Source organism: Cyphomyrmex costatus, unplaced genomic scaffold (assembly GCF_001594065.2).
Source record: "Cyphomyrmex costatus isolate MS0001 unplaced genomic scaffold, Ccosl1.0 scaffold340, whole genome shotgun sequence".
In the NCBI taxonomy this organism is placed as follows: Eukaryota; Metazoa; Arthropoda; class Insecta; order Hymenoptera; family Formicidae; genus Cyphomyrmex; species Cyphomyrmex costatus.
In genome coordinates, this window is record NW_017277557.1 from 267,993 (window position 1) to 285,376 (window position 17,384).

General features: G+C 34.0%; 3 protein-coding genes and 1 long non-coding RNA gene across 7 annotated transcripts; 1 reads left to right on the forward strand and 3 right to left on the reverse strand.

The window, feature by feature from the left end:
- Nucleotides 1–432: 432 nt before the first annotated feature.
- On the reverse strand, nucleotides 433–5,025 carry LOC108776148 (diphthine methyltransferase). 2 transcript variants are annotated; one of them, XM_018542681.1, is made up of 4 exons: nucleotides 4,809–5,025; nucleotides 1,969–2,590; nucleotides 1,089–1,215; nucleotides 433–838 (listed from the first exon to the last, which is right to left on the reverse strand). In XM_018542681.1, exons 2-4 carry the CDS (start codon nucleotides 2,570–2,572, stop codon nucleotides 469–471), a joined length of 1,101 nt encoding a protein of 366 aa, XP_018398183.1. In that variant the 5' UTR covers nucleotides 2,573–2,590; nucleotides 4,809–5,025; the 3' UTR covers nucleotides 433–468. The 2 variants fall into 2 exon arrangements, with proteins under 2 accessions (XP_018398183.1, XP_018398184.1); XM_018542682.1 differs by lacking the exon at nucleotides 4,809–5,025 and adding an exon at nucleotides 2,714–2,733.
- A 470-nt stretch (nucleotides 5,026–5,495) lies between these two features.
- LOC108776147 (CDK2-associated protein 1) lies at nucleotides 5,496–9,724 on the reverse strand. 2 transcript variants are annotated; one of them, XM_018542679.1, is made up of 2 exons: nucleotides 9,556–9,724; nucleotides 5,496–7,596 (listed from the first exon to the last, which is right to left on the reverse strand). In XM_018542679.1, the coding sequence occupies exon 2, from the start codon at nucleotides 7,310–7,312 to the stop codon at nucleotides 6,101–6,103; it is 1,212 nt and encodes a 403-aa protein (XP_018398181.1). In that variant the 5' UTR covers nucleotides 7,313–7,596; nucleotides 9,556–9,724; the 3' UTR covers nucleotides 5,496–6,100. The 2 variants fall into 2 exon arrangements, with proteins under 2 accessions (XP_018398181.1, XP_018398182.1); XM_018542680.1 differs by lacking the exon at nucleotides 9,556–9,724 and adding an exon at nucleotides 9,120–9,226.
- Nucleotides 9,725–10,221: 497 nt separating this feature from the next.
- Nucleotides 10,222–11,669, forward strand: LOC108776149 (uncharacterized). Its single transcript, XR_001940779.1, has 2 exons — nucleotides 10,222–10,298; nucleotides 11,607–11,669. It is a non-coding gene; the product is annotated as an uncharacterized LOC108776149 (long non-coding RNA).
- A 404-nt stretch (nucleotides 11,670–12,073) lies between these two features.
- ClC-b (chloride channel protein 7) lies at nucleotides 12,074–17,107 on the reverse strand. Of its 2 annotated transcripts, XM_018542677.1 has the most exons (12): nucleotides 16,671–17,107; nucleotides 16,193–16,312; nucleotides 15,837–16,035; nucleotides 15,509–15,762; nucleotides 15,269–15,446; nucleotides 13,876–14,400; nucleotides 13,637–13,806; nucleotides 13,371–13,550; nucleotides 12,769–12,978; nucleotides 12,455–12,700; nucleotides 12,301–12,381; nucleotides 12,074–12,214 (listed from the first exon to the last, which is right to left on the reverse strand). In XM_018542677.1, the coding sequence occupies exons 1-12, from the start codon at nucleotides 16,821–16,823 to the stop codon at nucleotides 12,113–12,115; spliced, it is 2,418 nt and encodes an 805-aa protein (XP_018398179.1). In that variant the 5' UTR covers nucleotides 16,824–17,107; the 3' UTR covers nucleotides 12,074–12,112. The 2 variants fall into 2 exon arrangements, with proteins under 2 accessions (XP_018398179.1, XP_018398180.1); XM_018542678.1 differs by lacking the exons at nucleotides 12,074–12,214; nucleotides 12,301–12,381 and having other exon boundaries at nucleotides 12,484–12,569; nucleotides 12,626–12,700.
- Between the last annotated feature and the right edge of the window lie 277 nt (nucleotides 17,108–17,384).

Consider the following 17,384-nt stretch of genomic DNA (forward strand, 5'->3'; position numbering starts at 1 on the left):
CCCCTCGGTTCCTTATGTTTAAATACTATAATCTTTAACGTTGATAAATCGTTAGTAGTAATAGTCAAAATTGGTTGAACGTAAAACTTCAAACATGATTTTTTTTCAACTTTCCTTGCTGATAAGAAAGTGGAATATGATATTCGACGATAGATTTCATCGTACTCTAAACAAATTTATCGGTTTCAAAGGTTTCATCTCCAGGATAGAAAAACCTTATACCGTGGGTATCCTCCTTTAATAAATATCAAATTATTGATGTTTATTAAAAGAAAAATCTATAGCCTTCTCTCAAGTCACTTTTCCATTTGTCATTTTTTTAATAATTACTTTTAATATAAATACCGAATTGCTGGTTTCTATAAATAAGCATATATAAATTGTGAAACATATATTTATCATTTTTCTAAAATTGCTATATCATTTATTCAGGAATATCCTTCATCGTTATCCATATTATTATCCATATTAATCTTTTTCGTCAATATGTTTGTCCGGCCAAAAATTAATTACAGATACTTTAAGAAGACAATCTTCATAGGAACAAGTGCTTATCAAAGTGTCTCCATTAGGTATATTTAAATTTGAAACATCTAACTGTTTTAAGAATGACCAATCACAGCCGTACGATAAACCTTTATGTTCTTTATAATTGACAACAACAGACGACAATATATCATGATTAATGATCTTGAAACCATTGTGCATACAGGCGGCGAGCAGGTATTGATGAGTAAATGGATCCCATTTTAAACGCCAGACTCCACCATCGAGACAAATCGTCGATACTGGTTGTGTAAAATTTCTCTTGTCCCACAGTCTTACATTCTGATCGTAACTGAAATATTTAAGCGCATATTGATCGTTTAAAAGAATAATTTATCAAATTGAGATTATCCAAAATAAATTTTGCAGCTATAGAAGATAAAATAAATATATTGAAATTTTTTTATTTTTAGTAATCCACAAATAAAGAAATTTGTTATAAAATTTATAAAATTTCACGAAAAATTAAATGTAAAAATCTTTGATCTTTCAAAACTTTTATCTTCTTGAAAGAATGCAAAGTGATTACCGAATTTTTTTACCTTCCGGTTGCGACTAAGAATTTTTTACTATGAATGCTAGTAACACCGGCAGTACACTTATTGTTTTCAACTACAGGATGAGATCCAGTTCTGCTATCGAAACATAGGAATCTATTGTCATCACCTCCTGAAATTTATGATAAATTAGTTTATGAAAAACGTATAAATTGAGTTTTCTCTTACTTATAATATTCTAAACAAATTTGACTAAGTGCGTTGCAGAACTGGGCATATATTTGAAATACTTTTATATTGTAAAACATAGTTTTTGCAACAAGAGTGTATTTTATATTTTGTATTTTAGCAGATCACGTAAAAATATTACGCACACTTTGTATTTAAAATTAAAAGATCGAAAGTTTCATTTTGTACATTAAATGATAAAAGGTTAATTATCAATCTTAGAGAGAGAATATTTGAAATACAATACAAGATACAAAATACTTTCAATCTTTTGTTATATAGTAAATACTGATACAAAATACAAAATACTTTTATATACTTCAATGAAATATAAAATATAAAACATTTTCATGTTCTTTAAAAAACAATATATAAAATACAATTAGCTTAATATAAATATAAAAACGTATCGAACTGCGAAATCGTCAGTACATTTTATTGTGCTGTTAGATAAAACGTGTATTTCATAATTCAAAATATTTGCATATCACTTTTATATTTAGATTAAATCAGTGTATACGGCTTTGATATGCAACCATCGTGTATTTAGATATGGACCATCGTGTCCAACCGTAAACAAAATTGTTATTTATAAATTAAATTAAATATATAAGTAGACAGGCTGTATTCTAAAATAAGTTGCCTGTGTCAAAAATCTATATGGATTTACTTTTATATAAATTATATATCGTCGTACCAGAATAAAAAATTAATGGATTGCAATAATCAAAGGCAACAATCCATGCATGGAACTTGTGCGCGGGCCACGTAAAATCTTTCGTCAGATCACCCGCTTCATTCCACGTAAAACGAGAGATTTGTCCTGCACTGTCGCTCACAAGAATATTTGTATTAATAATAGGATCAGAACTGCTGTTTCTTCTGGACCAATCTAGAGATAACGCCATGACATTCTCCTCATCACTGACTTTTAATTTAGTGATAAATTCTATTCTTTTTCCATCTTTTAGTTGATAAATTTGTAAGTATCCCATAGAATCGACAACTGCAAGTAATATTCGAGTTTCTACAATATCTATGACATGCAACCATTTCATATCCAATATAGCTGATGTGCATACTCGTTGCAGCAATTCTAGCTCTCCACCATTTGTTATACGCAACAATAAGATTTGCCCCTGTCTATATGTGGATTCATTTTTAGGTTCATTTTTATTTAATTCATATGTTCCACACGTTAATACATTTCGATATGGTTCTATAGGGCACCACTCAACAGTGTCTGCTGGAAATTTTGTATCGAACGTAGCCAAAGTACGCACATGTATCTCGTCTTCCATTTTTTTTCTGTCAATTATCTAGAACAAAAGGAATTTCGACATAATTTAGAGTTATGTATTATCAAATAATATTTAATAAATACTTTATTTGAATTTGTGGTTTTAGGATTATATATATATATGTATATATAATAAACTTACACAAAATAGCGATTATATTTCTGACTATAATTAATAAATCATATATGCATGTAATAGAAAGTATTGAAAGCAGTATATTAATTGTGAAATCAATATATAATGAAAAGAAAGAAACAAAAATACATCCAATATAAATGTGAAACATAAATTGAAAGAAGAATATGAGTAGCAATGGACACAGCTCTTTTTTCTTTTTTGATAAAAAAATGTTTATTTCGTTATTAGACATTACACAAAATTTAAATATAGGAACACATATTTGTACCATACTTTTACTTGGTATTTCTCTTATATTTATCTTAGGACCATACATACATTTTGTGTCTATATTTGTACTATTTGTATTATTTGTACTATAATTGTGGATTGTATACATGTCAAGGCTTTAAATTATATATCACTACTTCCATACATTTTGTTTTCTTTTAAATAAATAAATAAATATTATTAAGAAACTACAGAAAAGAAGAACATAAATTATCCATGTAAAGTCTAGTTTACAACCACGAGCTTAAAATAGGTAATAAAAAATATCATTATTACAGAACTATTTTTTGGCAGTAATTAATTGTTTCAATATTATTATTTATTTGTTAAAAAAGGAAAGTTGTTTGGTAACTACCTAGTTATTTAATTCAATTTAGCTAAATTGAGAGATATTTGATAAAAATATTCTTTCATTAAATTTCAATAAAATCTGTTACCATTACTATAATTATCATTGAGCTTATTCTTTACTTACATTACAAAATCACTATTTTTTTGTTTCTATCACAATGGGATAATACTTTCCATTCAAAATTCCTTATAACATACAAGAGGTAGTAGAACAATCGTTTATTTGATTACTGATTGTTTTACATTAAGCCATGTAATGGCTCTTTAAAAAACTTGTAGAAAATATATGGAATATTCATTTAAATATACAAACACATGGTTATTTAGATTTCTTAAATTTTTGATAGGACATTAGCTCAACTAAAAGAAATTATAATAAAGAAACTATATAATTTTGTGTAATGATAGTTATAATTATTTGCTTTGGCAGGTTCTTTTGTAACTCTTAACACAAGTTTTGTTATTGTTATTATAACATCACTGTTCAACTTTTTTTATCATAGTTAAAGTTGCACAGTGGCGTTATAACGATAACAAAATTTGTTAAGAGTTACAGAGTAGGCCCTCTGGGTTCAATTTTTACTTTTTCTCGTATAAACGTCTCTAAAAGATTTCTTTTACAAAGGATGAAAAATTTAAATATATTTAAAGCTAAACAGCTTTGTTTTCTTAAAAAAGAATATTAAAGTTATAATTTTTGTACTTTAGGTTTAGTAGTGTATGTTATCAAGAATTTTGGGTAAATTTAAAATATGAATCCATTTTCAAAACAGAACGAATACTGTTGATAATACAAGCTTCTGCATGATGCAATAAGTACTGTTTAAAAAATATATGTTTATGTTGTAATACGAGTTTTCTATATGAATAATGTCATGTAATGCATAATGAAAGCAGTGTTATTGGCACGCTTTTCTGGCACTTTTCGTAGCCTCGGCACGGCATTGTTGGACTAGACAGCACGCCTTCGCGATGTCGCGTTCAACCTTGGACAACGTTTTGTTAATGTTATTGCCGGCGTAACAAAGTTTAAGATCGCGACCTAGCTGCTCTATGACTCGCAGCAACTTGATGTATTTCGATTGAGCAGGCACGGAAGATATTGATGCGATGCGTTGAGAAACTCTCGGCTCCGGCACCGTCAGCAACGGTTCCGTAATTTTCGCTGTCACTCCCACGGTTTTGCGTTGTTTCGTCATCTCCGAGAGGGAGGAAAAAGGCTGCGCGTTTTCCGTTTATATCTTTTACAACAACCTTGAGAAACAATCGACAATCAGGCCAGTGAAACGTCAGCGAGCGAAGCAAAAGATCGATCGTAAGCAGAACGATAAACTTTAAAGTTTAATTTAATGCGAGAGAGAGATATATAAGTTTTATTATCATTAAATTCACGTCGACAAATTGACACAAATATCGCTTCGCCGAAACACAACAAGCGAAATGAATGTAAATATTATAAGATGTATATTATAAATACCTAGTTTATCTCCCTTCGTCTCTCAAATATCATATTCTTGATACGTGTCGCAAGTCGCAAGCGGCAGTTAACGACTAGCGTGTAGTAGCGTCTTTCGTCAAATATGGCCACGTGGAGTAGGCGGAGTATCGTCTCAATTTTCAATCGATTTGTTTTTTCCGATAGGTGCAGGTTGATTACATTCGTCGCCTTGGTACTTGAATCCGTTACTCCTACTCTGCATGTGCGACACTTGGAGCAAAAAAAAAATCACTTCAAACCCTCGTACACTAGCGACACCAACATCCATTTTCGAGAGCTGCGAGATTGCGGGAACCCAGGTTTATTTTTGACACGTTGATAAAATCGTATCGCCTATAAAAATTTATTTTATCAGGAGACGCGATAGTGTCTCCGGTCACGGTCAAAAAACTACTAGTTAATTTAAAAGATTAATAATAGACACTACAAGTCTCTTATCCCGAGCCATCAAAGTCCATTTTTCGGGGGTGTAAACTACTAAAATATAAAAAATTTTTGAATCGAACGTTACATCTTGAAAGGCAGCATCGCCACGAGTAATTTGAGTAAAAAAAAATTAAAATTGGTCAAGCCGTTCTGGAGATACAAGCGGTCGAAATGTGATGATTTTGATGAAAAGTCAGTGAGAAAAGCAGAATGGAATAAGAAGGAGACATCCGTGTTGTATACAAAATTTTTATTTATTTAACGATATATTACGGGAAATATTTACGGGATTATACTTTCCATTAGGTACATATTTGAAAAGCTTTTTTTACTTTGCATTCTTTCCTTTTTCTCACTCGGAACGTATACTAAAAATTTGCAGCATATGCGAGTCTTAACAAAAACCATGATATAACCGTTTTTTTCTGTTTTCTTTTTTATAAAATATAAACTAAGACTCTAATATTCTCTACGTAGTATAGTATGTGTATACAAATTGGTACCGTCCCTCCCATTTCTATGTACTAGATTGTAACTTAAAAATAGGAAACTGTCAGCCATTGTTCAAACAACGTACGTGCAGGAATCGAGCTGAGAAAGATCGAATAAAGGAGACCACACACGTATCGCGTGGAATGAAAGGACAGCGGTCTAGGTTGTTGTTTTTTTTTTAAATTTTTTATTTTAAGAAACAAAATGCTCGATCTATGCATGTACGTTCGCTACTGTATATATCACGTCGTGTTAATACCGCAGTTCGAATTTAAGCAATTCGTACAAAGCAACGTCTCGTGAAATGATAAAAAGCTAAGTAATCTAATCGCTATCTAACTCATGTCGGCAGATCATTGTTGCGCATTATGTTGCGTCTCGTGCAAGCAATCCCGCACGGCGATCCTCGCCTGTTGAATGCCATTCTTTAGCCTCTCGGCGGCGCTGCGGCTGCCCGCGTAGGACAGACGGATGTCCCTACCGAGCTCCTCAATGATATTCAACAGCTTGCCGTAATTGTTTTGGCCGGCTACGTTCTGGTAGTTGATCATGCTGGACGGGCTGGCCTGTGCCACTTGTACGGTCTGCACGTTCTGCAGATTCCTCGGGTTTGGCACGGTGATCACAGGCTCGGGGATACGCGGTGGCGGTGGTAGCGACGAGATCTCCGGTACCTTCGGCGGATCGTTCAGCTTCGTGATCGTTATCTCATTCATCTTAGCCAGCTCGTTCAATTTCACCATTTCATTTGTCATTTTAACGTTCTGGTAATCTGGTCTTTCCATCTTGACGATGTCGTTTTGCATATTCGCTATCTTCATCATCTCATTCATCTTCGTCTTTTCGTTCATCTTCGCGATCTCTTTCGCCATCTCGTTGATTTGCGCGAACTCGGTCAATTTTGTGATATCATTATTGTACTTTGCCATCTCGGTCATTTTCACCATCTCGTTCAGTTTCGCTATCTCGTTCATCCTCTGCACCTCGTTGATCTTGGCCATCTGAGATATCTTCATCATCTCGTTCATCTTCGCCATCTCATTGATTTTCGTGATGTCGTTATACTTGGCCATCTCGGAAAGTTTCACCATCTCGTTCATCTTGGCGATCTCCTGCATCTTCATGTATTCCGTAGTCTTGGCATATTCCGCCATCTTCTCCATTTCGTATCTCTTCGCCATGTCCTGCGACATCTTGTTTAATTCAGAATTCATTTTGTTGAACTCCGCCAGTTGAGCCATTTGAACTATATGCTCAGGTACTTTTCCCCTCTCCATCATTTGCTTCAATTCCGCGGATATTTTATTCATATTCATCTCGGACATCTGGGCTATCGTAGCGGAATCGGGAACGGGCATCTTGGACAGCTCGGCAATCTTAGAAATCTCCCTCGCGAGATTCTCGTCTAGGCAACGCTTTTTCTTGGCACGATGTCTGGCCATTCGTTGAGCTTCCTGCATTCTCCTTAATGCCGCCTGCTCCTCGGTTTCCTTGGCTCTGGCGTTTTTCATTATCTCCGCAGCCGTATACAGTCTAACAGCACGTTCCTCCCCTGTCTCTGACATCTATACTTTCGCATTTCCTTCACTATCTCGAGGCAAGATTCTTTCCCAGCATGAGCTAATACATAACACAAATGACATCGATTCTGTCCCTTAAGCGCTCTGTCATTTTCAGATAATATTTAAAATTATAATATTTAAAATTGTCTAAAATTAATGAAATAAAACAAATATTTTTCGATCGAATATAGTTTGTTTCTCCAATTCCCTCGTTACTTTAACACCCACAGTACTCTTCGTTTAATTCATGCGTGCCACAATTTGAGAAACGCGAGTCTATCAGGCATCTGAAACAAATTGCAATCATGTTACAAGGATAATAACGAGACAGAGGACAATAAATATGATTATCCAAATATTCACGAAGATAAAGCCTAAGTCTGCAAACACAGTATAGGTACAGTAAACCTTAAGCTTTAAGAAACTGATCAATCATATCATCAAGTCTAATCAACTATGTGATTAGTGAATTCCTTAAGGCATAAAGTTTACTGCATCTATTGTGTTTGCTGGGTTAGACATAACTGAAAAACAGGCAATAGAAGTAACAGATTTCAATTTATCAGAAAGTATGTATACCAGGATTTTATAACATACTGGAAGGGCCATGACTATTAATGTTTTCAACATCTGTCCTTGTCAGAATTATTATTATTATTATGTAGTCTTGTCTAAGAGTATTATACTCTCACATAAAAGTAAAAAAAATATAAAAATATTGAAAAAAATAAGATGTTATTGCATTGGGTGTCTCAAAACATTAACAGAGCAAAAAATATCTCTTTATGCTTAAGTAGACTTACTTTGTAGATAATTTTAAACTAAGTTTTAAGATTATGTACCGAATAAATTTCAATTATATAAATATACAAAATATGTGTTTTAAGTGTAGTGTTCTTTTTTTAACATTAAAGTAATTATCATACTCAAGTAGTATACAGCAGATAGTTTTCAAATAGGGATAGATAAATGTTAGAGACACTTTTATTACATTGGTCAGATACAGAGTAGCCCTTCCAATATGCACATCCTAAGATCAGCATACATCATTTCTGACAAGTTGAAATCTGTTAGTTTCTCTGTTTCCATTGCCTATGCTTTTCAGCAATTTGTGTCTTAAGCCTTGTGTCCACGATGCTAGAAATCGGTCCGAGATCTCGGATAAAGAAAGAATTAACAAATCACATTTGAACAATTTGGTCACATGACCAATGTAATTGGTCAATTTTTCCTTCATCCGAGATCTCGGACCGATTTCTAGTATCGTGGACACAAGGCTTAAGACACGGCTTTAGGCCAAATCCCATGTCACATTACAAGTATTGAGTACTGCGGATTGAAAATTAAAATTCATCCAATCAGAACAAAATGGATTAAAATTCAAATTCAAATCTTCAATTCGTAATCCTCAATCTTTAAATGTGTAAGGCCGGAATCAGACTACACATTGAAGATTGAGATTGAATTTTAAATTCTAATCAAAATAATAGGAGTTAAAATTCTTTTATCCTCGTTGGTCAAATTTCGATCTTCAATCTCAATCACCAATGCGTAGTCTGACTCCGGCCTAACGTGACATGAGCTTTTAAAACGCGTGAGACCTAACCTCGCTAACGAAAGATACGTCCGAGCACGAATTGTATCACAATAAAATGACCAGATCGACACAACTTGTAAGACGTCGTCGAATCGAGAAACTGTTAACATCGGTAATATCCGACGCATCGTATGGACAACCGATATCCGGAATCAGCGATTTCACTCGAGAAAGGCGCAGAGGATATCGAACGGCGAGTTTTTCTGAACTTACGGAGAATTACGTTCGGAATGGATCGCGTGGACATCCCGGGATCCTCGCCGCTGTCTCGGTCTACTGCGTCTCCACGTCGTGTCCGCGAGCTAACGTCACCCGGTGTGCGTGTGCGCTAGTGCGTACGCGCGCGACGCAGCCAGGATGGGAAAAGTTTGAAAAGAAATGAGCGTTCGTCTCGCGTCTGAGCACATTGGAGCCGTCGGATGCGCATGCGCGCTCCCCGCCGCCCGCGCTCCGTGAGCTAAGAACATCGTCTTCTTGCGCGCGGAGCGGAGTGTCGACTTCTCCGCTTCTCTCCCCACCACGTCTCCCCTGACCACCCCCCTCCCGCTGCCGATGCTACCTGACCCGAGCCGACGCGACGCGGCGCGGCTGATCGACAACAATGGCGGACGCGTTTCGGCCGATTCGCTGAAACGTACTGTTCACTCACCTTGACGGGAGATCCGGCCGGTCACGAGGCTGCGACCTCCATCCGCGGATTCCTCGACGAGCGCCGCGTCCGCCGGTCCGCGTTCCACGCCGATCCGCGCGGCTCTTCCCCGGTTTATTCCGTGAAACGGGCGCACAAAGGCGACGGTATCGCCGTACGACACGTAAGATTTTCGAGACGGAGGAGCCACTTTAAGGGGCCAAGCGGGGTCGTCGTCGCCGCCGCCGAGGCCGCCGATAGGCTGCGTGTGACGTGGTTGCGTTTATTGACCATAACCCCTTCCTACTATCGTCCGCAACCTCGCGACAGACAGGTGTACGATCCGCGAAACTATTGACCGCGCCTCTTGCCCGCATTCCGCGTTCTTCTTAGGTTCTTACCTTACTTCATGGGTTCTTTAGTCGCGTCTTAAAGCCCGCGTTCGCCGCATTGTGTGCATTAACGTGTCAAGAGAGTCAAGACGTCGACGGCGTCGACAGTGGCCCGATGAAGGGAAATCGAGGGGTAGAACGAAACACTAGACTCAAATTGATACGTTTTCCCGTTTTTCGTTGGAAAACGAGCGACTGACGCATATTTTTCTCGATGGTCCCCCACGACGTCCAGATTAGATAGTCTAGGAAGCGGAGGATGCATATTTTCAAGAAAGGCAGAAAGATGCAACGACAATGACGTCTTATGATAAACTTGCGTAACCGGTCGAATAAAATACCCCCATCTGCCTTTAGAAAATGTAAAGAAATGTAAGCATCTCAGATGTCTAAATCGTATAATTAACGCGAAGAAAGAGATTCCTCGGAGTGATTCATAAATGTCGATATTTAAAGAATAACGGAGGACAGGGTGCAACTTTCACTTTTTCGCGATTGATTCTTTTATTTCTATACATATTTTTGTTTTTCTGAGAATTGGGTAAATTAACTTTCTTTTAAACTAAGTTGAAGTTAGAAGCTTTGAAAATTTAATTTAGTTAAGATACGAGTTAATTCATGATAAAACTAATTAAATTAAAAGTTAAAAAAAATGAAAGTAAATAAAAAAAAAATAAATAATTGAAAAGTTAAATTTAATTCAAACGGAGTCAAATAAGAAAAAATTTGATCGTTTTAAATATTATAATTTTTTTTATTTTTTCTTTGTCACAATATATTCATTAAAGAGTTGCTGGTAATTTTTGTTAATAATTAATTATTATATAATACAAAAGACATAAAATTACTAAATTATATACTTACCCCTTTTGCCTGAGTTGACTTCAAATAAGTCAAATTAAAAGTTAACAGTTGCTGATAAAATGCAACTAAATTAAGTTAAAAAGTTAAGAGTCTAAAATGTAACTAAGTTAAAATTAATTTTTAACTTAGCACTACCTAACCCTGATTTTTTCATAGAAATCAAAAATTATTATAATAATGCTGCACTCGAGGAAAAAAATTGATACATTAAAATAAAAACTTACTCACATACATATATGTATAGATATATATATATATATGTTTTTATTTTAATGTATATATATATATATACATACATACATACATACATACACATATCATCACTGTCAATTATATTTTAAATATTTAAAAATTAATTTAGAGTTATTGATCCAACCGAAGGAAAAGATTTAAGGAAAATGTAGAAATAAAAAATGAAACTATCTTTGAATGGTCGCAAAAAAATGCTATTTTTTTCCAAAAATTTATGCAAATTGTTGAATCATAAAAGAAATTCAAGAATCTGAGTTGCAACGCAGTAATTATAAACATTAAATTGAATTCAAATTATGTCAATAATTTACATCAAAACATTTTTAATAATTTAGAAAAATTATGTATATGTATAATTTAAATCTCTCTTTATAATATTTATTTAATATAAATTTACTTCTTAAAGTAACAATACGTGATTTTAAATCATTCAGTGCAGTTTCTACTTGAAAAGTCAGCGTTTGTAATTGGCATAGTTAAGGTTCAATAGAAACTAGATAAAATTGTAAAAATAAATAAAATGTATTTTTCATTGTACAACAAAATACTTTGTTTTTGTTTCAGGTTGCGCGTATAAATGTATAAAATAAATAACAGAATCTCAGAAAATTGATCGGCGGGATAAAATATCAGCTAAATAGCACCGTTCGACATGCATATATCATTGTATGAATATTATTTTCTGTTGCTGTTAGTCATTCTACCTGTATATCTTTTCTTTACACTTTGGTCATGGCTTGGATGGGAATTATTTGTAAATAATTAAGATTTGGCATTACTAATGTATATAAGCCAAGTGATGCCACATGAAATTGCCCATGTACACATACACACACACACACACACACAACACACATACAAATTGTATAGAAAAATCTTGATATACTTTCTTTAATGCACAATTATGCATTATTTCTACATACAATCTGTTATTTTCGAGTCTCGTTAACAATATGTATATATACATACCTGAAATTTGTACATGATAAAATACATTGAAATGTAACAGGCATTAGTAAAATCTTAAATGTGATAAAATTCTAGAAAAATTCTGAAGAGTTCTAAAAAAATTAAATTTTATTAGTGATTAAAAGTTCGTCTAATCCCATTTTTCCACGATGCTTCCATATCCTGAATCTAGCGACATCTTTCCGAGTGATAATACCAATTACCTAGATGAAATATATGTATAAATATATAGAAATGGAGTGTGCAATGCTCATAATAAATTACAAAATGTATATTATTAGTCTCTTACTTCGTTGATGTCGTTTACTACCGGTACATGGCGTAATCCTAATGCTCTAAAGAGTCTGAATGTTCTTGGCAGTGTGGCAGACTAAAGAAAAACTTATATGAGCCTAAAATGCACTTCAACATATCAAAAAGATCTTAATGTAAAAACTACTAACATGTTGTACTGTATAAGGGGAAGGATTCATGAAATGTCTCAAGTCAATAGTGTAAGTTTTTTCTTCATCAGTGATGGCGACTTGCTCGATGGTTGGATACCTAGGATACTCGTTTCTAAACATATTTATACTTAAAGGTTTCTCCCAAAATTCTTCGTACTCGTTAAATACCTTATTTTTTAAAAGCACTATTAATTGAGAGCGCAGTATTAGACCTCGGAGTCGACCGTATGAATTTATCTCAGTCTGAAAGGACGATACAGTCAAAATATATGTACAAAATTATTTGAAACAATCCAACATTTGCTTACTACCTGATCGCTATTTGGTGGGTCAACTACTGGAAATCCATTAAATGTAACGCATTTTAAAAGTTCGACAATATGTCCGACATTTTCGACAGTTTTCAAAGTCACAACAGGATGACTCATTATCTCAGTTGCATAAATATTATTCGAGAGGGGAGGCGGCTCCCACGGAAGCAATGGAATTCCTGCCATTTGTATATGAATATCATAAATTCCCTAAGAGAGGTGCATATTTTATTATTAAAAACATATTGATTATATATTTATAAGTGCAGTACATATCAAGAGACACGGTAGTATCTCAGATGTCAAGTCAATCAATAATTGATTAATACAGGGTTGCCATAAATTTTTCATCTTAAAATTCCTTGACTTCTCTTTGAGATTTCCAGACAAAATTTTATGATTCTTTCTGACTTCCACTAATATATATTTTGAAATTTTTTTTGTATAAATATTTTGTAGATCGTATGAATACAAATGTATAAATACAATTCTTTTCTTCTTTTTTTCTCTAAATCCCTGACATTTCCAAATGACTTGATTATTTTCAAATTTCTTGATTTTTCCCTGAATTCCCTAACTTGTAGCAATCCTGTAATACTTACCTCATTAAAGAAATCACCGATCCATTTTGCCATTATAAGGACTATTATGACAGGCAAACCAAAATATATTCCCTGAGTTGCTTCTATCAAGATTGCAGTTAAACTTATAGTCATTCTAACTACTCCTCCTAATTGTGCAGCAGCACCTAGTAAAGCATATTTACCAGGGTCTAAAACTTCCTGCAATATGAAATTATATATGCAACATAGCAATTATTTTATTTTGTACACTATATCAGTTGTAAATCTCTTTTCATGATTCTTACGCATTGTGGACATAGCTTCGCAAGACCCGATCCAATTAATCTACCCCAAGCAGATCCAATTAATAGAGAAGGAATGAAAAGGCCACTCGACATCGATAGGCCAAAAGTTGTGGCAGCGAGAAAGAAATACAATACAACAAAGATAGCTAGCGTCAAATCATTATGAGCTCCTACAAATGCGTAATTTATATTGCGTTTTTTTAAAATTGTATTATTGTTGCTTATTGCATGTTATATACCTTTAGGATCGTGAAATAAGGATCGTACGCTGCTTTCTGGAGTTTGAAACCATAAAGCGGCGACCGCACTGTATTCCCCCTCTGCGCAATACATTTGAACTGGAAATTTGGTGGGATCGTTACCCAATGGTTTACAATCATTTACAAAGTATATCATTAAAGATCCCATTGTTGCACTTAATATTGCCACCAGGAGAGCTTCAATAACTTTTTGCCACTTTTGTGTTACAAATTTCAAACGAAAGCAAGTAATCTTATAGTTCACGTGATTCCATAAAGCTCCAAGTAATCCGCCGAAAGTGCCCATTAGCATGAACAGAGGTATCTCGTAGATTTTATATGGAATCGAATTAAATTTTCCTAGATTTAATAAGCCAGGGTACGAAAGATCTCCGGGGTGTCCGTGGTATGCGCTCAAGATCACGTTTAAAGTAAATGTAGTGATCATGCTGGCGAAGAACGTTCTCCATGTGAGGCTTTGATTGAAAAAGCTGGTGCCTTCTTCTATACTAAACAAGACACCACCTAAAAAATAAAAAAATATGCAAAAATTATAAAAATTACTTGTATAAGTGTAATAATTTCTTGTAATGTTAATATATCATAATATATATAATAACACTAAATAACAAAAATTTTTATCAACATCTTATTTCTTAAATATAAGAATAAGTTCTTTTTTTTGTAGGATTTCTTTTTACACTGAAAAAGAGTAGGCTTTTCAAAAAATTCTATCACTCTTTAATTTTTAGGAATTCTTCTTTGAATATCTTACGCAATTTGTGACATAATACACACAGCTAAATAAGAAATTTAAATCAATTAAGAGAAACGCCTCAAAGTTAGATATTGGACTAATGTCTAGTATTTTAAATAAATTTATTTCGGATATATAAGATTGCTTTCTAGAAATTTAAATATTTTTTACAATATATGAATAAATAAATGTGATAGTAAGAAGCTTCTTTTAATTGTTTATGTAAAATTTTCAGTGATACAATAAACATTGACAATTCGATGTAAAAAATTATTCTGATTTTATAAGATTTCTGTTAATATATTTGAATGATCATTCTTATATATAATATTTTATTCCATAAAGTAAAAGAAAAAAATTATTACTTGCTTATGGAGTTTCATTAAAAAAGAATTTTATCAAAAAGTTTCTGATTTCTCAATTTGTGCATGATGGAATTTTTTAAATTTTATATTCTTGTTTGGTAGTTAAGAATATGTAAGTCATTCAAGTATGGAGAGATAGAAATCTTTGTAATCAATATAATTTATAATAAGAATAAATCAATTCTAAATTAACAAACAAGTTTTCCATTAAAAATGTGCAAGAATAACAGACTGTACACATATAATCATTAATATTAAAAAATTTATTTACCAATAGGTGCTCCGAAAGCCGCTGATACTCCAGATGCGGCACCTCCGGACACAAACTCTCGTTTTTCATGATCCTCTCTAAAGTATTCGAATATTTTCAAGTCTTTCTTAAAGGTAGTACTTTTACCCTGAGAAATCCCCGCGGCTATGACAGCACCAGAATGGATCATAGGACCTTCCTGAAATACACGAGATATGAACGATGCTGACAAAAGGAAAGAACGATGACGAAACCGTTTACCTTGCCTCCTGCTAAGCCTCCGACTACAGTGCATACAACGCCAATAGTTTTCACAGCCAGAGTTTTAATACGTACAACTCGTGGTATTTTGACACCATTTAAATAACATTTCACTTGTGGAATACCACTCCCTGCAGCAACAGGTTCAATGTAGGATACTAAGATAGCACCTATGAAAACTGGTACTATATTTAGCACTAACCACATCATGTATGGTAACCAAAGGCAACCTTCCTTCACACACTGGTCTACATCTATCGACACAAGATTTGCATATTACTTTATATATCATATAATATGTTTATGTAGAATATGTTAGAAAACATACATTTCTTAAGCCAGCCATATTTTAGGCTGGATAATTCCTCTATCAGTATATCTACAAAGCACGCTACGAGGGCAGTACAAATTCCAATTAAGAGAAAAATGAACCACCTGGCAAAGTTTTTCCTAACAATAAACCGGTATCCTTTCTTCCTTTCTTCATCTTGCAGAAGATAATTTTCGCAAGGGTCATAATCCAGACTCTGAAAAAAAGATGCTTATTAACTTATTTTACCAAGCAAAGACAAGATGATACATATAAGTCAAATATAGTGTTAAAATACAAACAGATGTGTTTAAACAAGATCAGACGGTGGTTGCAATCAATTCATGATTAAAAGTTCATCAAAAAGCAATTACCTCATAATTAGTTGATAGGAAATTAGTTGCTCCAGGGGTTATATCCCTGATATGTAGTCTTCTGGATTGACCCGAGATAGCCTCTACATTACTGCATGTTATGTCATTATTAGCGATGCTCTGTGTTGACACAATAAAGTATTATCAGAAACTTCGCTCAGGTATATCCATCTATTATTTTATCTTTGTTTATCATTTTATAAATAGCAAGGATAAAATAAGACATGGAACCACAGTGGAAGAATGAAAAATGATATTCTTCTACCATGCATGAAATCACTCAGGTGGTATTTCTGATCTGTTCCTTTTAATTTAATGTCTTGCACAGTTCATCTTTTTTCTTTCTTTGTTCAACATGAAAAGAAAGAGAAAAGATGAACTGTGGAAAAAGATCGACACTCGCTAGAATCATCTTAAAACATTCGCATCTAAAAACCTATCATAGAGGGATGCATGAAAGCATGAGAATTCGACATACCCGGAATCGCACGTCAATATTTTCGTTCGAATATGATGCGAAATTATTTCTTGGCTTAATCAGTCTTTCTACATCGTTCTCAACATCATAAACATCAATGCTGTCATTGTCTCCTCTATCATTTTCGACACTGTTTTGCGTTGACGAATTCATCGTTTCTGAATTCACCGAATTCGTCGAATAATCGGTTCTTAGTCACATCTCTCTCGGAGACAAGTGATCGAGTTCAGGTTGTTAGTCACACACCATGTCGTAATGTTGACGTAGACTTGCACGAGTGGCGCGTGTACGACACTATGGCAATGTATGGCATATATACATAAGAAAATTAATATTTTTCCTTCTTGAATGGTCTCGCAGTGGATAAATCGGCTGAGACGTTCAAATATAAAAAAATAGATTAACTTATAGCAATATAAATATATGCAATGCACCGATCACCTGAACCAGGCAAATTTTATAAATAAATGATGCAATGCAGCCAGAAACGATAATATATATATATATACTACACTTCAAGCCTGAGCGTCTGCGACTTAAATGAGGGGTTACAGAAATAAAAGAAATACAATTGCTCAGTTGCGAAGTCGACAATACTATCCAATAAATAATCGAGGCGATGCAACACTCGACTACACGAGTCGAGATAAAACACGTCCGACTCGTTCGAGTGCTTTCTCGAGACTTCTCCTATAAATCACGCGGCAAACAAAT

Coding starts and splice junctions, on each gene's coding strand:
- LOC108776148 (XM_018542681.1), bottom strand. CDS start 2,572: ATGGAAGACGAGATACATGTGCGTACTTTGGCTACGTTCGATACAAAA. Junction 1,216..1,968: donor TCCATTAATTTTTTATTCTG/GTACGACGATAT, acceptor CATAAATTTCAG/GAGGTGATGACAATAGATTC. Junction 839..1,088: donor TTCTTAGTCGCAACCGGAAG/GTAAAAAAATTC, acceptor TAAATATTTCAG/TTACGATCAGAATGTAAGAC.
- LOC108776147 (XM_018542679.1), bottom strand. CDS start 7,312: ATGTCAGAGACAGGGGAGGAACGTGCTGTTAGACTGTATACGGCTGCG.
- ClC-b (XM_018542677.1), bottom strand. CDS start 16,823: ATGAATTCGTCAACGCAAAACAGTGTCGAAAATGATAGAGGAGACAAT. Junction 16,313..16,670: donor ATATTGACGTGCGATTCCGG/GTATGTCGAATT, acceptor GTGTCAACACAG/AGCATCGCTAATAATGACAT. Junction 15,447..15,508: donor GAGGCTTAGCAGGAGGCAAG/GTAAACGGTTTC, acceptor CGTGTATTTCAG/GAAGGTCCTATGATCCATTC.